At 36.8% G+C, this 17020-nt stretch overlaps 4 protein-coding genes across 5 annotated transcripts; 3 read left to right on the top strand and 1 right to left on the bottom strand.

The window, feature by feature from the left end:
• Positions 1-1481: 1481 nt before the first annotated feature.
• On the bottom strand, positions 1482-5049 carry LOC106653440 (sorting nexin-17). 2 transcript variants are annotated; one of them, XM_014372880.2, is made up of 8 exons: positions 4240-5049; positions 4069-4170; positions 3618-3992; positions 3458-3545; positions 3126-3376; positions 2840-3049; positions 2484-2765; positions 1482-2407 (listed from the first exon to the last, which is right to left on the bottom strand). In XM_014372880.2, the coding sequence occupies exons 2-8, from the start codon at positions 4126-4128 to the stop codon at positions 2213-2215; spliced, it is 1461 nt and encodes a 486-aa protein (XP_014228366.1). In that variant the 5' UTR covers positions 4129-4170; positions 4240-5049; the 3' UTR covers positions 1482-2212. The 2 variants fall into 2 exon arrangements, with proteins under 2 accessions (XP_014228366.1, XP_023314297.1); XM_023458529.1 differs by having other exon boundaries at positions 4244-5049.
• Positions 5050-5246: 197 nt separating this feature from the next.
• Positions 5247-6872, top strand: LOC106653489. Its single transcript, XM_014372941.2, has 3 exons — positions 5247-5987; positions 6171-6226; positions 6315-6872. Exons 1-3 carry the CDS (start codon positions 5679-5681, stop codon positions 6661-6663), a joined length of 714 nt encoding a protein of 237 aa, XP_014228427.1. The 5' UTR covers positions 5247-5678; the 3' UTR covers positions 6664-6872.
• Positions 6873-7271: 399 nt separating this feature from the next.
• LOC106653443 lies at positions 7272-10878 on the top strand. The gene is made up of 9 exons (XM_014372884.2): positions 7272-7436; positions 7550-7809; positions 7881-7952; positions 8028-8363; positions 8431-8571; positions 8643-8730; positions 8811-8935; positions 9028-9082; positions 9164-10878. Exons 1-9 carry the CDS (start codon positions 7364-7366, stop codon positions 9319-9321), a joined length of 1308 nt encoding a protein of 435 aa, XP_014228370.1. The 5' UTR covers positions 7272-7363; the 3' UTR covers positions 9322-10878.
• Positions 10879-12286: 1408 nt separating this feature from the next.
• On the top strand, positions 12287-14065 carry LOC106653481 (zinc finger protein 510-like). Its single transcript, XM_014372935.1, has 3 exons — positions 12287-12450; positions 12524-12635; positions 12706-14065. The coding sequence occupies exons 1-3, from the start codon at positions 12416-12418 to the stop codon at positions 13759-13761; spliced, it is 1203 nt and encodes a 400-aa protein (XP_014228421.1). The 5' UTR covers positions 12287-12415; the 3' UTR covers positions 13762-14065.
• The last annotated feature ends 2955 nt before the right edge of the window (positions 14066-17020 follow it).

The following is a 17020-nucleotide window of genomic DNA, read 5'->3' as shown; positions in this document are numbered from 1 at the left end:
GGAGTTCGTAAATTTCTATCAGTATACGGAGTTTGGAGGGTAGGAGCAATCTAGGGGTCTAAAATTTTGGTTTTGGGACTTTTTTACTACGTACTATAATGTACCAAAAATTTATCCAGATCGGTTACATACGTGAGGACGGTTTTGTGAGAAAATAAAACATATCAATTTTCATCGTACCGGATAAGGGTCCTTATCATAATATATGTAAGCTCCAGTTGCATAGAAATCCAGATGATGATTCAAGATGAACTGCAACGTCCCTTCCGAGGCCGATCCGTCGGGCAATAACTGACGCTGTATCAGTTTGGATCTGAAATTCAACTTGTGCCGGATTATCTTGAGCATGTAGCCACCGAAACCCTTGAATTCTTTACTATTTTGTTCCAACCAAGAATAGGGATAATCGATTTTAAATCCCACGCGCAGCTCGTGGCCGTGAAGATCGTCGAGCTTCGCGGGAAATAATTTACTCGATGAGTTGAGTACTTGATTCGCATAAGCACGAGTGAATGGATTGTAATGATGTATCGTCGCGGCGGATGCCATCTTACGTTGAGTGATTTTACGGCTTTGCTCGGAGACTATCGATGAGATATTGATAATCGTAACGTCGACTAATTGCTCTTCCCAAAATTGCTCCAATAAATCCAGGTATTTCGTCGAGGAATCGTTTTTACGATTTAACATTATCAACAAAACTCGAATCGGTGCTGAGAAATTAATCGTTAAGGCCTTGAGATTTTTCACGAAGTTTGCGTCGACGTCGTCCTTCACCCCAACGTAGACAAAGAGGCTGTTAGAATTTTGAAACCATTCCGGCACAGCATCCTTGTCAATGTTGATCCAGGCGCAGGGCAGTCGACTCGCGAAACGCGAGTATATCCAATTTTCTACACTGCTTAACGATTTAATGCTCCTCTGGTGCTTTTGACGATCGCCACGGTTCAAAAATGAAACCTGTCGTGCGGAAATCTGGGTGATCGCTGACTCTACCGGTAGGGAGTACTGAAAATAGGAATTCACAAGCATGCTTAGAAACAAGCATAAGCCATAAATCCGATTCAACTTCATGATCTTTCGACCGGATGATATACCGACTTCAAAAGTGTGAAAAAAAGCGAAAATAACAATGTACCGCTGCGACGAAGAAAAAATGATAGTGAAATCGATTTTCCATAATAGTACGTTATTTGCATTGTGATTAGTAGAATATGTTGCAAGGAATTATCCCACGAGTAGTCTAGTTTAGGTCAATATGAGCTTATTAACATTACGGCACCATATGTACAGTACAATGATAACCAAGTATTCAATTATTTGTCTACACTTTTTTTGACAAATGGGTTATTCTAAGCCAAGAAGAGTACCCTGAAATATGATCTAGTTTTGCGGTGGAAACGACATGTTTATGAATCCAAATAAATTCTAAAATATAGATATTTTTGGTAGTGGAGGCTCATAAAGAATATCTTTCAATGTCTAGATGAAAATTAAAAATTTATTATCGGCTATAATCTCATAAGGTTTTTTTTATAACTAAACCATCAACATTTCTCGGAAATGTGTGATCAAACAGTTGATTCATCGATTCAGTTTCATTTATCATAAATATTTTTTATTCGTAGATAGATTGATTCAAAATCATCTGATATAAATATAATATAATTTTCGAGTATTAACGAATATCTATTAAAAATATAGAACTATGTTATCAACAAGTTCTACTTTAATAAATTTTGTAAAAATATTAATCTAGTTAATTACATCATTCTTGTTAGGCATTTTCATATAAATGCAGTTACTGCAGTAACTTTATTAATTAACAACAGTTAATACATTTACATCTTGAGTTTACGATTATTAATTTATAAACATCTTCAACGTTAGTTTTACTGTTTTTTTTGTACAAAAATATATTTCCGTAAAATATTCAGAAATCGTGTTTACAATACATTGATTCAAAAAAGACAAAAAATGGCGTAAAACTATATGGAAAATCGAAAACGACGCGCATTTTATATTTATATACTGAAAACACGATTCCCCAATACTCTGAGTCTTAATTCATTCAATTCTATTCGAGTGAATGGAAATCGATTAAAAAAATTCATTCATGCTTCAAAATTATCGAAGCAAAATTTAAATGACTGTTCCTTAACGAGCTGTACATTACTAAAATTATTAAAAGAATTGCGATGCAAGAATTATCCTACAAATCATCATCGCCAATCATTCCAAATGCGTTATTTTCTAGAGAATCTCCAGGTGGTTGATACCTTCTTTCTGGACTTGGCATTGGTGTTGTTGTTACAGAATTACTTTTCTTCACTTTTACAATAGAAAACCGTTCAGCTAATTTTTTAATAATTGGCTCGGATTTGGGACTATTATTAGAATCATTTTCCTATAATAAATAGATTTATCATGAGAAGCCATAAAATTTGTATTTAACATGGCAAATACTGAAATTTTGTTATTACCTTATAATTTTTATCAAAAAAATTTGCTGTAAGAGAACCAATGACATTTCTTGTATGGCCCTCTCTAGTAACATAAGTCCATGTCTTTTTTGCTACATCTTGAGTTTTGATTCCTCCAACAGTTTTTAAAAGAAGTTCATCAATCATTGATTGTAAACAAACTGACAAAAGAATAGCTTGATCAGATGTAATAGTAATCCATTGTAGTTTATCTTTTGCAATTAAATATTCAAATGATAGTTCAAGTTTGCTATCAAGCATATCTTCATATTTCTCTGAACCCTGAAAATAATCACAAGTAAATTTTATACTTTTAATTGTCAAAAAACTTTCAAGATGACAGACATGAGCTTTACCTCTTGAAGAGTTGTTATTCGCCAACATCTCATTCTAGTCACTTTGAAGCCAAATTCTTCATAATTATTTTCTGCAGTTATTACTCGTAAATTCAATTCATTTTTCCCAATAGAGACCAGCACTTTTGATTGAGGCTTAGGATAATCACAGATACATGGCGCAAAATGAAGATATCCATAATACTTTAATGATCTAATTATTTTCAAATACTAGAGTAATTTAATAAAATAAGTTCAAAATTAAAAAAATTTTCATTCATAAGTTTGTTTCAAATGTAAATCATACCTCTTCCTCGTTATCAGAATCTTTCAAAGATATTAATTGAAGTTTGATTTTTTCTGTTGTAGGAATGCATCCTCTTTCTTCTTCAGCAGATGCTTGAAGATATAGTAAATGTCGAGCAACTGGGTCTTCTAAAAGTTCTAAATCATATCCAATATCCCAGTACCATTTTCCAAGAACAATTCTTGTACCAATTTTGTTAATATTTTTTTGAGTGATAAAAGGTGATTCAAAATCTTGCAGTTTTCTAAGTACTATTAACAATGAAAATTATTTTATAATATTGTTTCATATGTAATGAAAAGATAACTGATAGTACCTTATACTGAACTTACCAATAAAAGTTTCATCATTTTGATATATTAAAAATAAAGAGAAGTAGGAGCAATATTTTTCATTCAAATTTATCTTATGACACACTTTCTAAAATAAAAAGTAAGAAAATTAATAGTTATTACAATTTTAATTTACTAATCTAAGTATTTATTAACTTACTTTTAATACTTGACTAGAATTGTCTGCCGTACAAACTTCTAAATTAATTTTGGATCCATTCATCAAGAAAACATCAATGTTTACAAATGTAATTGAATCTTTAGCGCTCTCCAATTGAGCACTTAATAAAAAACCATTCAATAGTTCAGAATTATTAATACTAGTATTTTGTCCAATGGATTGAATATATCTGTCAAGGGCTAATTTTCGTTCTTCTTGTTGATTGTAAGTCAAAGGAAACAATTTTTTTGGTGGAAAGTACGGCAGCTCCAATTTACTAAGATCTAGTTCTTTCATTAATTGTTCATGTAAATTGTAGAGTTGTTTATATCTAACAGTACAGTGAAACAGTCCATTAATGTGCACATTATAACCCTGTAAATATATATTAATACTGTAAATATCTACTCAACCAGACCTATACCAAGATATTCGATTCTACAAAACTTACCATATATGGACTTCCAGATTCATCAACGAGCTCTTGTGTATCTGGGACGGAGAAATGCATTTTTGGCAATTGTTGTATTAGCAATCAGCTAAGACAGGATACCTTTAAATTTAAAAAAAAATAAATTACAAATGCACAATCAATTTAATGCAAAGTAAATAAATTTGGTACCTACTATGACGACAAGGAAGCTACTTGGTCGAGTGCACTAGAAGTTGCAAACGAAGAAAAGAAACTCAATCAATCCAATGAAACAATGTACGATGCAAAATTTTTCAAATGAAATAATCACAGGTGATCAATGACACCACATGTCCCATGGATTGGTTCAAATGATAACCTTGAACGAAACTCGTAGCAGATGTGATTGTAGAAAGTTCGCAGCACTTATAACTCTTTCGATCCTCGCTGAATTTGTTTTCGCGTTTTGTCCACTCGTTTTATGTGCCTGCGAACGCTTTGGAACTGTCGTCCGCACGTATATGTATGTACTTTTGGTTTTGCTTCGACAATCCGCAGATGTTACATCTGTGTTTATACACGCACCTCTCCGCTAACGGTCAAACGGGAAAAAGTATGGGAGGGAAGGAGAGAGAGAGCCTAGAGCTCGTCATTCGCATCTACATACCGATGCACTTTCATAAAAATTAAGGCGAAACAGACGACGACGACATCGGCGTTACTTTCCCACAATTGGCATGTATAGGCAGCTCGCAGAGTTAACGATTCGGCAGCAGTATTTCAAAGCGAGGTAGATTACATTTTGATCTCTCCTCCTCTTCTTTTCGCTGGACGATGATGCATCATTTTATTAGCATCCACAGTCGCCTGCCTACACCGCTTCGAGGCTTTGGATTACACGATGTTGTTGTCATGCTCGCCAATGCTGATTTGTATATGTGTACACAGTCACGACGACGACAACAACAACAACGACGACGAATCAAAGAAATGTTTAGGTCGAGCTGTCAAGCGACTGCTATCAAGCGTCAACTGACACAGCACACATAGAGCACGGCGGCATTTAGCAGCCCGCGCACGACGCAGTGCGATATATACAGTGTGTTGTTATTATTATTATGCTGCGAGCTGTCGGCGTGAAAACAGTGCGCGGCGCAGCGAGGCAGCAGCTCTGGAGCTCCACTTCACCCCGAAACTCTACGACGAATCATTAACACGATCGCGATGCATAATCCTCGTGCAGTCGATTGGATTATTGATATTTTTCTTTGTCCTTTTGACTAATTCATTTACCAGCTAGTCTGAAATGTACTTGCTCGAAACGTTTTGAAATGCATTGAGTTATATATTTACAAAATGGAGCAACCGTTTCGAACGAGCGTTCGAAAAGTCTCGAGGCCCGCCAAAAATTCTACTTGGTCCGTTGCTTCTCATTAGTTGATAGTTCAAAAATGCGTTCGAAAAAGTCGTTGCATTTGACGATGAACAAATTCGCCAGCCAATCGCCGAGCTCGAGCACAGTTCGTGTGCACAGTATCGTTGAACCCTTCGGACGAGCAGTGTTCGTTCGGCCCTAGTCCACGTAACAGTCGTGCACGGCTTTTTCGAGTTTTATCACCTCGCGCGTTTGTTTATTTATCGTTGAGAAAATGCAGTCGACCTTCACCATTACGTCAACGCCATTATTTTCCAACGAGGAGAAGCGACGCGTCCTGCTGTACGCGTTGAAGCACAAGTTGCAGGATGCGGACGACGAGGGCGGTGCGGAGGACAAGTGGATGAGCCTCGGCGACGAGATGAAGCGCGACTGGATGGAGATTCGCGACGCCTATCGACACTGGAAGATCGAGGACTCGCTGGAGGTCAACGATACGTTCGATTTCGGTACTGTATTGACGGACAATGAGCCGAGAAATCTCAACGAGGGCGAGCTGTGCGAGCAGACTTATCAAATTATGGTGAGTGTTGTAGTATACAACGCGTTTGACGAAATTATTTATTGCCAGATTGTCTCTCGGACGTTGCGTGGAAAAAAAGAGTTACGATTTTCGTTTCGGAACGCGGGGGCGCAGCAGCGACGGGTCGATCGAATTTAGTCTATAAATTTACTAACGCTGCGGGGATATTCGTTTCTGTTCTAGGAGGAATGGCAGATCGAAAATGGAATTCTCGAGTGTCACGATGAGCTGTTACTCATGTTTGTATTTTTTTTCTAACTTTATATTTCGTATATAAATCGCGCCAGTTCGATTCAACATTACGAAGCGATACGTTACGTTTTATAGGTTACCGGAAAACCAAATCGACTCGTACGTGCCCGTTACGAACGGCGGCGAGTCGTCAAAAAGCGTGGAAAATTCGAAAAAACGGCCACTGAAATACGAAGACTTCAATCAAGAGTACTTAGATATCTTATCTAATCAATCGCTCGAGGAGCTCGAGCTGAAAAGGAAGGAGAGCGAAAATAAAATTCTTTATTATCAAGAGCTGTTGAAGTGCGGCAAAGAGGAGCACGCGGAGAAAATGCGAATTTTAAAGGCCAAACGATACCTGCTCCTGCAAAAGGTTCAAGACATCGACACGGCAATCAGTCAAAAAAATTTGAAAAGAAGATACAAAAGTGGCCCTATCTAATGTTAACAACGAGTGATTATAAATTTGTCGTTAGGTGATTTTAAGAAATTAATGCGACTCGATCCAATGAATTAAATGACCAGCTGTAAATTTCGATTCTCGAGACGAATATAATTTTAATGTAGCAACGAAAGTGTTCAATAAATTTTAACTTTTCATAATAACATTCGTATACAAATAATCTCTTTTTAATGTTACTGTGCAAATGGAATGTTTAGTCATAGCTGACACGTAAGTTTACATATATCTAGCCGCTCGATCGTTGTATTGTTACGACGGTTAGAACAAAAGTTTAGTTCTTACGAAAGATTTTTCGTCGCTCGGATTACCGTTAAAAAATCTTTTCTTTTTTTTTGTGATTTGCGTATATTGTCGTTTTTTTTCTTTTTTAGTCACCGCATATCTACGGTTCAGATATTCCAATTTACGATCTATTTTTCAAGTACGCGACTACGTGTAGGTATACACTCTGTTTGGCTACGTATATACATATACACACACGTAAAAAATATATACATACACGTACATATATACGCATTTGCGATAAAATACTTGATGGTTATCAGTACAGCGTATCATTCAGCAGATTAATGCTTTTATAAACTGGATTTCATTGTTCGTTTCAGTTGGTTATTGGGTTTTGACTTGCAAAGTACTCTTGAAATTTTGCGTTCAAGAGCTACTAGAAAATTTATATATCATGTCGATTTTAGCCAAATTTACAGTGCTGCTAGTTTTAAGTGCGTTCCTTGAAGGGCGAGGATTGTACGCCGGTGAGATTGATAGAAATGATTATTCAGTTACAACAAAATATATAATTCGCTTCGGTTTGCGCGGATAGTACGATGCAAAAAATGACTCACACTTTATTTTCATGTTCACAAAGCCGCATTTGAGTGTCAGCTAGCTAATTACGATAATATAAACCAAGAAGAATGGACAAGCGGTTCGATCAAAATCTCCAAAGAGGACCATGCCGGGACTTCACCAATTACTTTAGTACTTATAAACTTAGTAAGTACTCAAACTGGTGTTATCGATATAACAGACACTCAAGGAATAAAAGGTAAGAACACTTACTTCGGCGCCAGAGAAAATAAGATAACCTTAGAATCTGGATTTTATGAAAAATACGAGGAACAAGAGGTGAGTAACAAGTTATACTATAGTTGTAATTTAAAAGTATGGTTCTAAAAAATGTTTTATTGCGTTTTAAGGATAAATCAGTTGTTTATATAAACGCAACTATTACATGTAAATCCGAAAAAGAAGAAGCCACGAAAAAAATTGTGAGTAAATTGCAATCTAACGACTTATTTATTATATACATTTCAAGATAATGACGAGGATAAAATTTATTTCAGGAAATTGAGCTGAATATTGTAGATTCAAATAATCATCCACCTCAGTTTGTTCTGCCGGATTCGGAAAAGGAATACACGTTCAAGCTTCCTATGCCAATTCCCGCGGGATTCGATTTTTCCAATTACGGCAAAATCATAGTTCGAGACGCAGATTTGACGAATGATAACATAAGCCTCGCTTTGGATAGTGATAACAAGGAAATACTTGAGAGTTTGAGCCTCAAATGGGCCGGCAAAGACCCGAGTGATGTTATTCACAAACGCCATTTGTTCGATTTTACCGCGTTGAAATCGTTCGATTTGAACGAGACTGTTACATTTACACTTAAGGCGACGGTATGAAGATTTGTTATTTAAATTTTTAGCGTGTATCAAAACCTGATTTATTATTTTCATTCTTCAGGACTCTGGAACGAAGGATGACCCTAAAACTCTGAAGGATAATTCCACGAAATTGACTTTCGTTGTTGATCAAGAAAACTCGTATCCGAAATTCGACCAAGTGTTGTACACTGCAGATATTTCACAAGTGAACAAAAGCCAGGTATTGGGATCTAGATAAATTATTTAGGAAAATTTTGAATTATATTTTCAAAGATTACATTTATGTTACAGATTAAAGATACAGATTTAACTTCACATTTAGACAAACCAATAGTTTTGTCTCGTGGAAATTTGGAAAAATTGAATTTAACCGTGGAAGGTAGCTTTCAAATTAATACTTATTGCCGCAAACTATTACTTTGTACGTGACAAAATTTCAATAAACTTTTTTGTACATAGCAATCACCGATTTGGAATTCAAAGCATCCGTTGACAAAGCTACACGAAAGGTTAAAATTTTGCTGACTAAAACCAGCACAGATCAAAAAGTATTTTTGCAGAAAAATGTATTGTTGAAATTGTCGGTAAGTAGAAAGGGGGTGGCAAAGTTTTTTAATTGACGTCAACGTAATGTTCGCTTTATCTTCATTGTTGTACTTTTGTCGTGTTCAAACAGGTAACGGATGGAAAATTCAGTAGGGCGGAATCTTGGCTCAAAATCACGCTTCCTGGTACGTAATTGAAATTAAATTTGCGCCCATGTTCGTTGCTGCATTCGAAAGAAAAATTAATTGTTTATTTAATAAACGCAGACGCTGACAGCGAGACTCCCGCCGTCGAAGACGATGGCAGAGTGTCCGACGGCTACAGAGTGGCAACGATAATTCTCTCCCTCATCATCGTCGGTTTGATGATCTACATTATCTATCCGCTAGTCAAACACATACGCCTGGACTTCTGGAATCGATAGAGAGCGAACTTGTTTTTTACTTTCGATCGCTCGTAATTTGATTACAATTAAAACAATCGGACTGCGATGATTTAATAGTAAAATTAGTCATGGATGAATGGATGGATGGACATCATTAGAGAGATAATCTGCTATTGTAAAAATCTGCCATTTAATTTGTATAATATTTATTACTCCAATGGTATACTCTGAGTGTTGCGTTCCGTCGAGCGCTCATGTACACACGGCATCGCTTTTATTTATCGATTCCGCTTGACAATTAGCGCTTTATTGAAAGTCTTTTGTAGTTTCTTTGTTTTGCTGCTGCGAGGCTCTTCGCTACTTTGTATATTAAGTCGCCCGCGATTAATAGTTGCCGCAGCTATAATATCCTTGCATATCGTCACGTGCGATCGACATAATTACGTATGCTCGGGAGCATCGGCGACGTGGACAAACAAACACACAGACACACACACACACATACTTCGAGATGCCATAATCAAATTTTTTTTTATCATCATAATGTAAGCGAATGATTTGTACAACCCTGAACGTTGACAGTTCAATGAGCAATAAACAATACTTTCAAAAATCGTTCACAAGAAAATGTGGGTGTTGTAAATTTTTGGGCTTTTTCGGAAGCACCGCAGTGCTGTGCAAACGAACAGGAGCTTTTGGATATCGCGAGCGGTGTATCTGTCGCACGGGTCGTCAAGTCGATTGCATCAGACGACATTCGACGCACTCTTCTTATTCAAATTAATTCTGGCGCATTCCGCGGTGCTCAACAGCGTACATTCCATCGCGTTGTTTCAACAAATCCATTGTCACCTCGTCGGATCGCTCGAGAGGCGCTACGAAGCCTATCGCGCATTCATTTATTCCGTATGCATATGAGGCTTATTAAACAACGACGACTACGACGACGCGTTGGAAAATGAGTTGCGCTCCGCGAAGACGACGCCTATTATATATTTGCGCGCGAGTGTCGAGGAATGCGCATTATTATAGATCGTGCCGCGACTGCGTTTTTCAATTTCTTTTTTATGTGTACGGATCGATCACTTTTGAACGTCGATAGCCATTTCGAGGTGAGTTAACTCTGACTCGCGCTAATTTCGGTGAAATAAAAAATATATTTTTTCGCTCACCTCGAAGCGACGAATTTTATGCCTCGGCGGTATTGATTTATATCTAGGCAGAACGCGAGGCAGCAACGAGCTCGGTAAAAGACAATATCGTAAAATTCGTATCTCTCTCTCTCTCTCTCTGTCTCTCGCGGCAGGCAGCGACGTGTTATTTTGAAAATGCTTATCTCTATTACGAATCTTCGCGCGCGCTCGCGGCAGATAAAAAACATTATCTGCGCGCAAATTGTGTTCGTGCAGGTTCGTGCTAGTATATGTCGCGTTCTATGCTTCGTATATATATATTTTGTTGCAACAAAAAAAAATTAAAGAGGAAAAAAAGAGTCAACGCGCGATAATGAGCTTATGGTTTTATTTCAGCCACGTGCCAAGATAAACGTTATTACCTGCTCCCTCTCGAACGACGCCGAATTACGAGTGCTTTTTATTACATCAGATTTATTTTTGTAATAAAATATATTGGTAAAATAAAATACAAATGCTTTTGTTTGTGTAATCGAGGCACTAAAAGTGCCATTGTTACTCGTTTTTTATCACATTAAATCTGGTCAAGTTTTCTACTAATCGCAGGTTAACTGTCAAGTAACTCCAAAATATCTTTAATCTACCGCTGATACTCGATCGTTCTTAGAAATCGCTCGAATCGAAAAGTCGACGAGTCGATTGTACAACGCGAGTTTTGTACAGACACGCAATATCAATTTATCTACGTATACACGACGGCGGGTCAAGCTGCAGTAAAAAGATTTCTGTTTACATACAGCTCTATTATAATATGTAGCTTACAAGCTCCGTCCGAAAGTTCGGGGGCAAGAATCGTCGATTGAGTAACGAGCGGAAGCCGACGATACCAAGTACAGGGTACACAGGCGCCTCGTCATCGTTCCAACTTGGCCGGGTTAATCGAAGTTTCGGCCAAGTTTGCTTGTGTAATGGGCGAAGTATAAGTCGAGCAAGTGCATATAAAGACGTGCGCGGCGCAAGCCGATCGATCGATGGCCGAGGTGCACAAGATACATATTGAGATTACCCTGGAGACGACCGCAAAGGTGACGTCGTAGATTAGGCCGCAAGACGTCGTAGGTATACAGCGTGCGCTTAAGTTATATGTAATCTGTCACAGATTGTTGGTGCGGTACTGCATATGGAAATACATTAGAAGCGGCCGTAAGAGTCACTTATGTATATGAGCCATTGTACGAAAAATCTTTAATCGAAGTTAAAATCTGACTCACATGTAATGGGCTTGAATGATTGATCTTCAATAAGGTACCAGAAACATGGAAAAATTGAAATTTAGTCTTTTAACTACTTACTTATTTTTCTTATTTTCAAAACTGTTCTCTTACTCTCTTTTTGGCTCTGGGGCGTTGAATACCTATAGAAATTCTGCAGTGTTTCAAATATGAAACTTTAATGAAATTAGCTGTTTCTCAGTAAGCTTCGTGCACCGTAGAATCATTTAATTTCCCACCTCGTGAGATCAGTGACAGCAAAATGTTTACTATTTATTAGACATGACATTCACAGTGTAATTTATCTATTGATATAATAATAAAAATGGTACAGTTTTGCATCATCTTTTAAATTTTATCTCATGGCGAGTAAATATAATTAAATTTAAATGTAAGCCAAACGGAAAGACTTCGAAGAGCATACGAAGTTATGCTCGTTTTATTGTTTACGTCGTGCGTCGTATTTACGACCTATACGTGAGTTGTCCGGCGTCCGCTAGACTCCGTGTTTTGACGAAAATGCCATGATAGCGCTGCGCCATGGGTCATGTGGCTGTACTGCTAAATACTGAGTTGGTGTCGCATAACCTTGCATTTTAGGATAGATCACACAGTCTTTCAAAATAGGTGTAGCGAGCATAACATAGTGTTCTTTTCCTGTCTTTTCGTGTTTAGTTAGTTTGATCATCTTCGAAAGATTAATTGACAACAAAATATCGAGTGATAATTATGGAATCCACTGATGTACACAATTGTGCTGTCAGGTAATTTTCATCTATTGAAAATGAAATTGTAAAAATATTTCAACAACACTTCATCTGATTGGGGTTATTTCAGAGTCAAAAAGGAGCATAATTATGCGTTACTTAGTGAAAATGGCTGTGAAATGATTGACGTGAAACCCGAGCTTGAAAACTTCCAACCCTTCCCATTTCCGCAAGAAAATTCGGTAAATGCGATAATTAATACTGTCGTTAATTTTTAATGAAAATTCTTACATAATTTTAATTTTTCGACAGGTTGATGCTCTTCGAAAATGTGTTAATCGTAAAAGCGACCTTGACAACGAAATGAAAATAGTTTTTGAATGTGAAGACGTCAAGCCCAATATATATTTATCATTAGTGAAAAAAATCGATGATTATTTTCAATATCACATGCAGAATATAAAAGATAGCGATTGTTACAAAACTCAAACTGCAATTAAAATAGAAACCATGGGTGAATTAGTGAAAAAAGAGATTTTTGGTGAAGTTGGAGAAGAACCAAATTTGAATTTCGACGGTCAAATTATCGATCAAAATAAAAAAATGATTACAAAAAAGATCAATAACCAAAATAGATCCGAAACACTCATCGTACAAAATGATACAACCTTCGCGTGTGAAATAAGTGAAAAGATTTTGTTAACTGCGGGTAGTCTGAGAGGGCTTGTCAATTCATCACACCATTGCATTCGCCATTTATGTGATATTTGCGGAAAAACATTCGCACACAAGGGTCATCTCAAAGCACATAAACATGAGGTACATAGTGGTATTACTCATGCATGTGATATTTGTGGAAAACAATTCTTAGCGATGAGATATCTGAAAACTCACATCCATCGGGTACACAGTGGCATGATTAACGAATGTGATATTTGCGAGAAGAAATTTCAAAAAAAGCGTTATCTTCAAATGCACTTTGATACGGTGCATTTTGGTATTACTCATGTATGCAATACATGTGGAAAGTCATTTTCACAAAAGTCTACTCTTAAAAATCACATCGATATAGTGCACAATGGTGTCATATATGTATGTGAAATTTGCGGAAAGAAATCCTCAACAAAGAGAAATCTGAAACAACACGTGGATACGGAACACAATGATATCAAACATACATGCGACCAATGCGAAAAATCATTTCCACGAAAGGGTCATCTAAAAATCCATATTGATTCAGTGCACAATGGTCTCAAACATCCATGCGACAAATGCGAAAAATCATTTTCACGAAAAAATAGTCTCACAAGGCACCTTCATTCGCACCTTCATTCAAATACTCAAACATGCAATGCTCATGGAAAGTAATTTATACAGATAAGAGAAGTAGTCTTAAAGTCCACGTCCATGTGGTACACAATGGTGTCGCTCATTACGTTATGTAGGCGAAAAGAAATTCAGAAACAAAATGAATCTCAAATTTCATATGGATTCGGTGCATTACTCACGCATCACAACTTAATAAATGTCTGCTGTATGTGTTCTAAGGATTAATTTGAAAATGTTAATTTATAACAGTATTTTAAGTTTATCCAATTTTATGTCATAAAAAACAATGTTTACATTTTATAAAATTAATACATTTTTAGAGCACAATAAAGCACATTTTTAATTTTCAAGCTAATAAAATGTTGAACCCCATAACTTGATATATCCATTTTACAATGCTTGTCTCTTTTCAGCACACGTCGCTCGTCCTCATTTTTCGTTAACATTCGTTTTGCGATTTACTCACATCTATCAGAACTAAACGGCTTCAAAACTATTTAAGCTGTCTATAATACATCATTTTTTATGAGAAAATTTCTCTCTCGTTATTCAACGTTCACTTACAAGTACTATTTTGTTTAAATGTTAATTTTTTAATTCGTCGAGAATTTTCCTTCGAGTGTTCAATGACCCAAAGCCAAGAAGACAATCAGAGAAGATGTTCGAGCGGTTTCGGCAATGTCAAACTTGGAATGAGTACAAGTTTAATTTATGGGTAAACACTATTTTTCGTCATTTCGAACATATTGCTTCAATAGAAATCCATAACTTTACAACTGAATAACATAATTTGTCAATGTCATTCAATTAATTTCAAGCCATAAACATATAAATAATGACTAACAATCATACAGAGTTGTGCTCGTTCTGTTGTTTACGAATCGGACGTCGCATGCTGGGTGACCTAACCGGTCCGTCGTGTTTTGCCGTGCATCATGCCATAACGCTATGTGAAGGGTCGTGACTCGTGCCGCGAAGCTCTGCTGAGTAAAGTACGCGTTATAACCTGACCCACTCTACGGGCTAGTCGCATCGACACAGTTTTCCAAAATATAACGACGGCACAGTATTGCGCAGTTCGCCATTCTTTTCAGTGCATTAAGTTAGCTGGATGTGTGAAATCATCGCAGAAAGTTCAAGTGTTAACGAAATTCCAAGTGAGAACGATGGAATACAGTGATAAACTTAATTGTACTCGTGTAAGAGTCAAAGATGAACATAGTGTTGTGTCGTTTCTTGAAAACGATGGTGAAATGACTGACGAGAAACCCAATCTGAAAGACTTTCAACTCTTACCATTGACCCCAGATGTATGTGATTCTTATCTAATGTTTCAGCAGTCCAGTACCCGTCGAAAATGGGACGGAAATCATAAAAGTGAACTTCATGACGAAGTAAAAATCGTTATTGAATGCGAAAACGTCAAGCCCAACGTTAATTTATTAACAATTAAAAAAATCGACGATGATTCGCCAAATTTCTTGCGCAATGCAAAAAACGATGGTGTTTATAAAGCTAAAATTAAAATAGAAACCCCGAGGCAAGTGAAACGAGAATTTTTTGATGATATCGGAGAAGAATCGAATGTGAATATCGACCGTGAACTTTTTGAACAAAATAGAAACAGAGAAATTCCAAAAAGACGAAACAAAAAACATAACCTCAAAAGATGCACGATAAAACCCAAGTATGTAAAATATGCGGAAAGAAATTTGCGAGTAAAAGTAATCTGAATAGGCATTCCGAATCATCACATTATGGTATTACTTACTCATGCGATATATGCAGAAAGACATTCAAACAGAAGAGTAGCCTCAAGACCCACATCGATGCGATGCACAATGTTGTCGCCAATACATGTGATATATGCGGGAAATCATTTTCACAAAAGGGTAATCTCAAAAGTCACATCGATGCAGCGCACATTGGTATCAAACGTACATGTGATATTTGCCGAAAGACATTCACTTGTAAGAGTTATCTCAAATACCACATCGATATGGTGCATAATAAGATAACTCACGCATGTGATGTATGCAACAAAACATTTTCATCGAAAGCTTATCTGATGAAAACCCACATCGATGCGGCGCACAATGGTCTCAAACATGCATGCAATTTTTGCGAAAAAAAATTCTCACATAGAGGTAGTCTCAAAACCCACACCATTGCGGCGCACAATGGTACCATAGATACATGTGATATATGCGGAAAATCATTTTCACGAAAGGGTAATCTCAAAAACCACATCATTGCGGCGCACAATGGTGTAAAACTTACATGTGATAAATGTGGCAAATCATTTTCATATAAGTCTTCTCTTAAAAATCACATCGATATAGTGCACAATGGTGTCAAATAGGTATGTGAAATTTGTGGAAAGAAATCTTCAAAAAAGAGTATTCTGAAACAACATGTGGATACAGAACATAATGGTACCAAAAATACCTGCGCTATATGCAGAAAATCATATTCACGTAAGTTGGCTCTCTAAACCCACATCTATACAGTGCATCATGGTATGACTTAGACATGCGATACACGCGGAAAAATATCTCAACCAAGAGTAATCTTAAAAAACACATCGATTTGGTGTGCGACTCCCGCATTACAGAGCAACGAACGTAAACATTTAATATACAAGTTCGGAAGACTAATCGTTCTCAATTATAATAATATTATGATTTCCAACAATTTTATATTATTTTATGTAAAATAATTTTGGAGAAAATGAAGCACACCATTTATTGTAAGTAAAGCTAATAAAATGTTGAACTAGTTAAGTTGATGTTAATTTTTTAATACTTTGCTCCTAACTTTTCATCGGAAGTTTTTTGAGTATTAGCCTATGAAATTACTATGAACATCTTGATTTTTTTTCAATAATACTCAAAATTCACCAAAAATTATACCATTTATTAAGTTAAATGTGATTTTCTCGTACCGTCATGGATATTTTTACAGGTGTTCGGTGTTCGAAAAACAAAGAAGAGTTAGATAAGAGCAGCGTCCCGCATAAAATATTTACGAAAAATTTCCAATTTTTATCCTCCGTATCACAAAATTAGCTACAGGCAATTACCAATGTTCATTGACATGCGTCAAATTAGTCCAAATTTCAGTCAGTGCATCGAATGCTGCAGTCACCTTCGCGGGGCAGTTGGCAGTTGCTCTCGTCGCGCCGCTCCAAAACTGCTGTACGTTCTGTTACAAGTTACAATACCGCGCCTGGAACGGACGCTATACGCGATGCACACACAGACACGCGACTCACCGCCGCGAGAGAGTCACGAGGCTC

The sequence above is a fragment of the Trichogramma pretiosum genome, unplaced genomic scaffold (genome assembly GCF_000599845.2).
Source record: "Trichogramma pretiosum strain Unisexual culture from Peru unplaced genomic scaffold, Tpre_2.0 scaffold102, whole genome shotgun sequence".
Classification (NCBI taxonomy): domain Eukaryota; kingdom Metazoa; phylum Arthropoda; class Insecta; order Hymenoptera; family Trichogrammatidae; genus Trichogramma; species Trichogramma pretiosum.
This window is presented reverse-complemented; position numbering and strand designations above follow the sequence as displayed.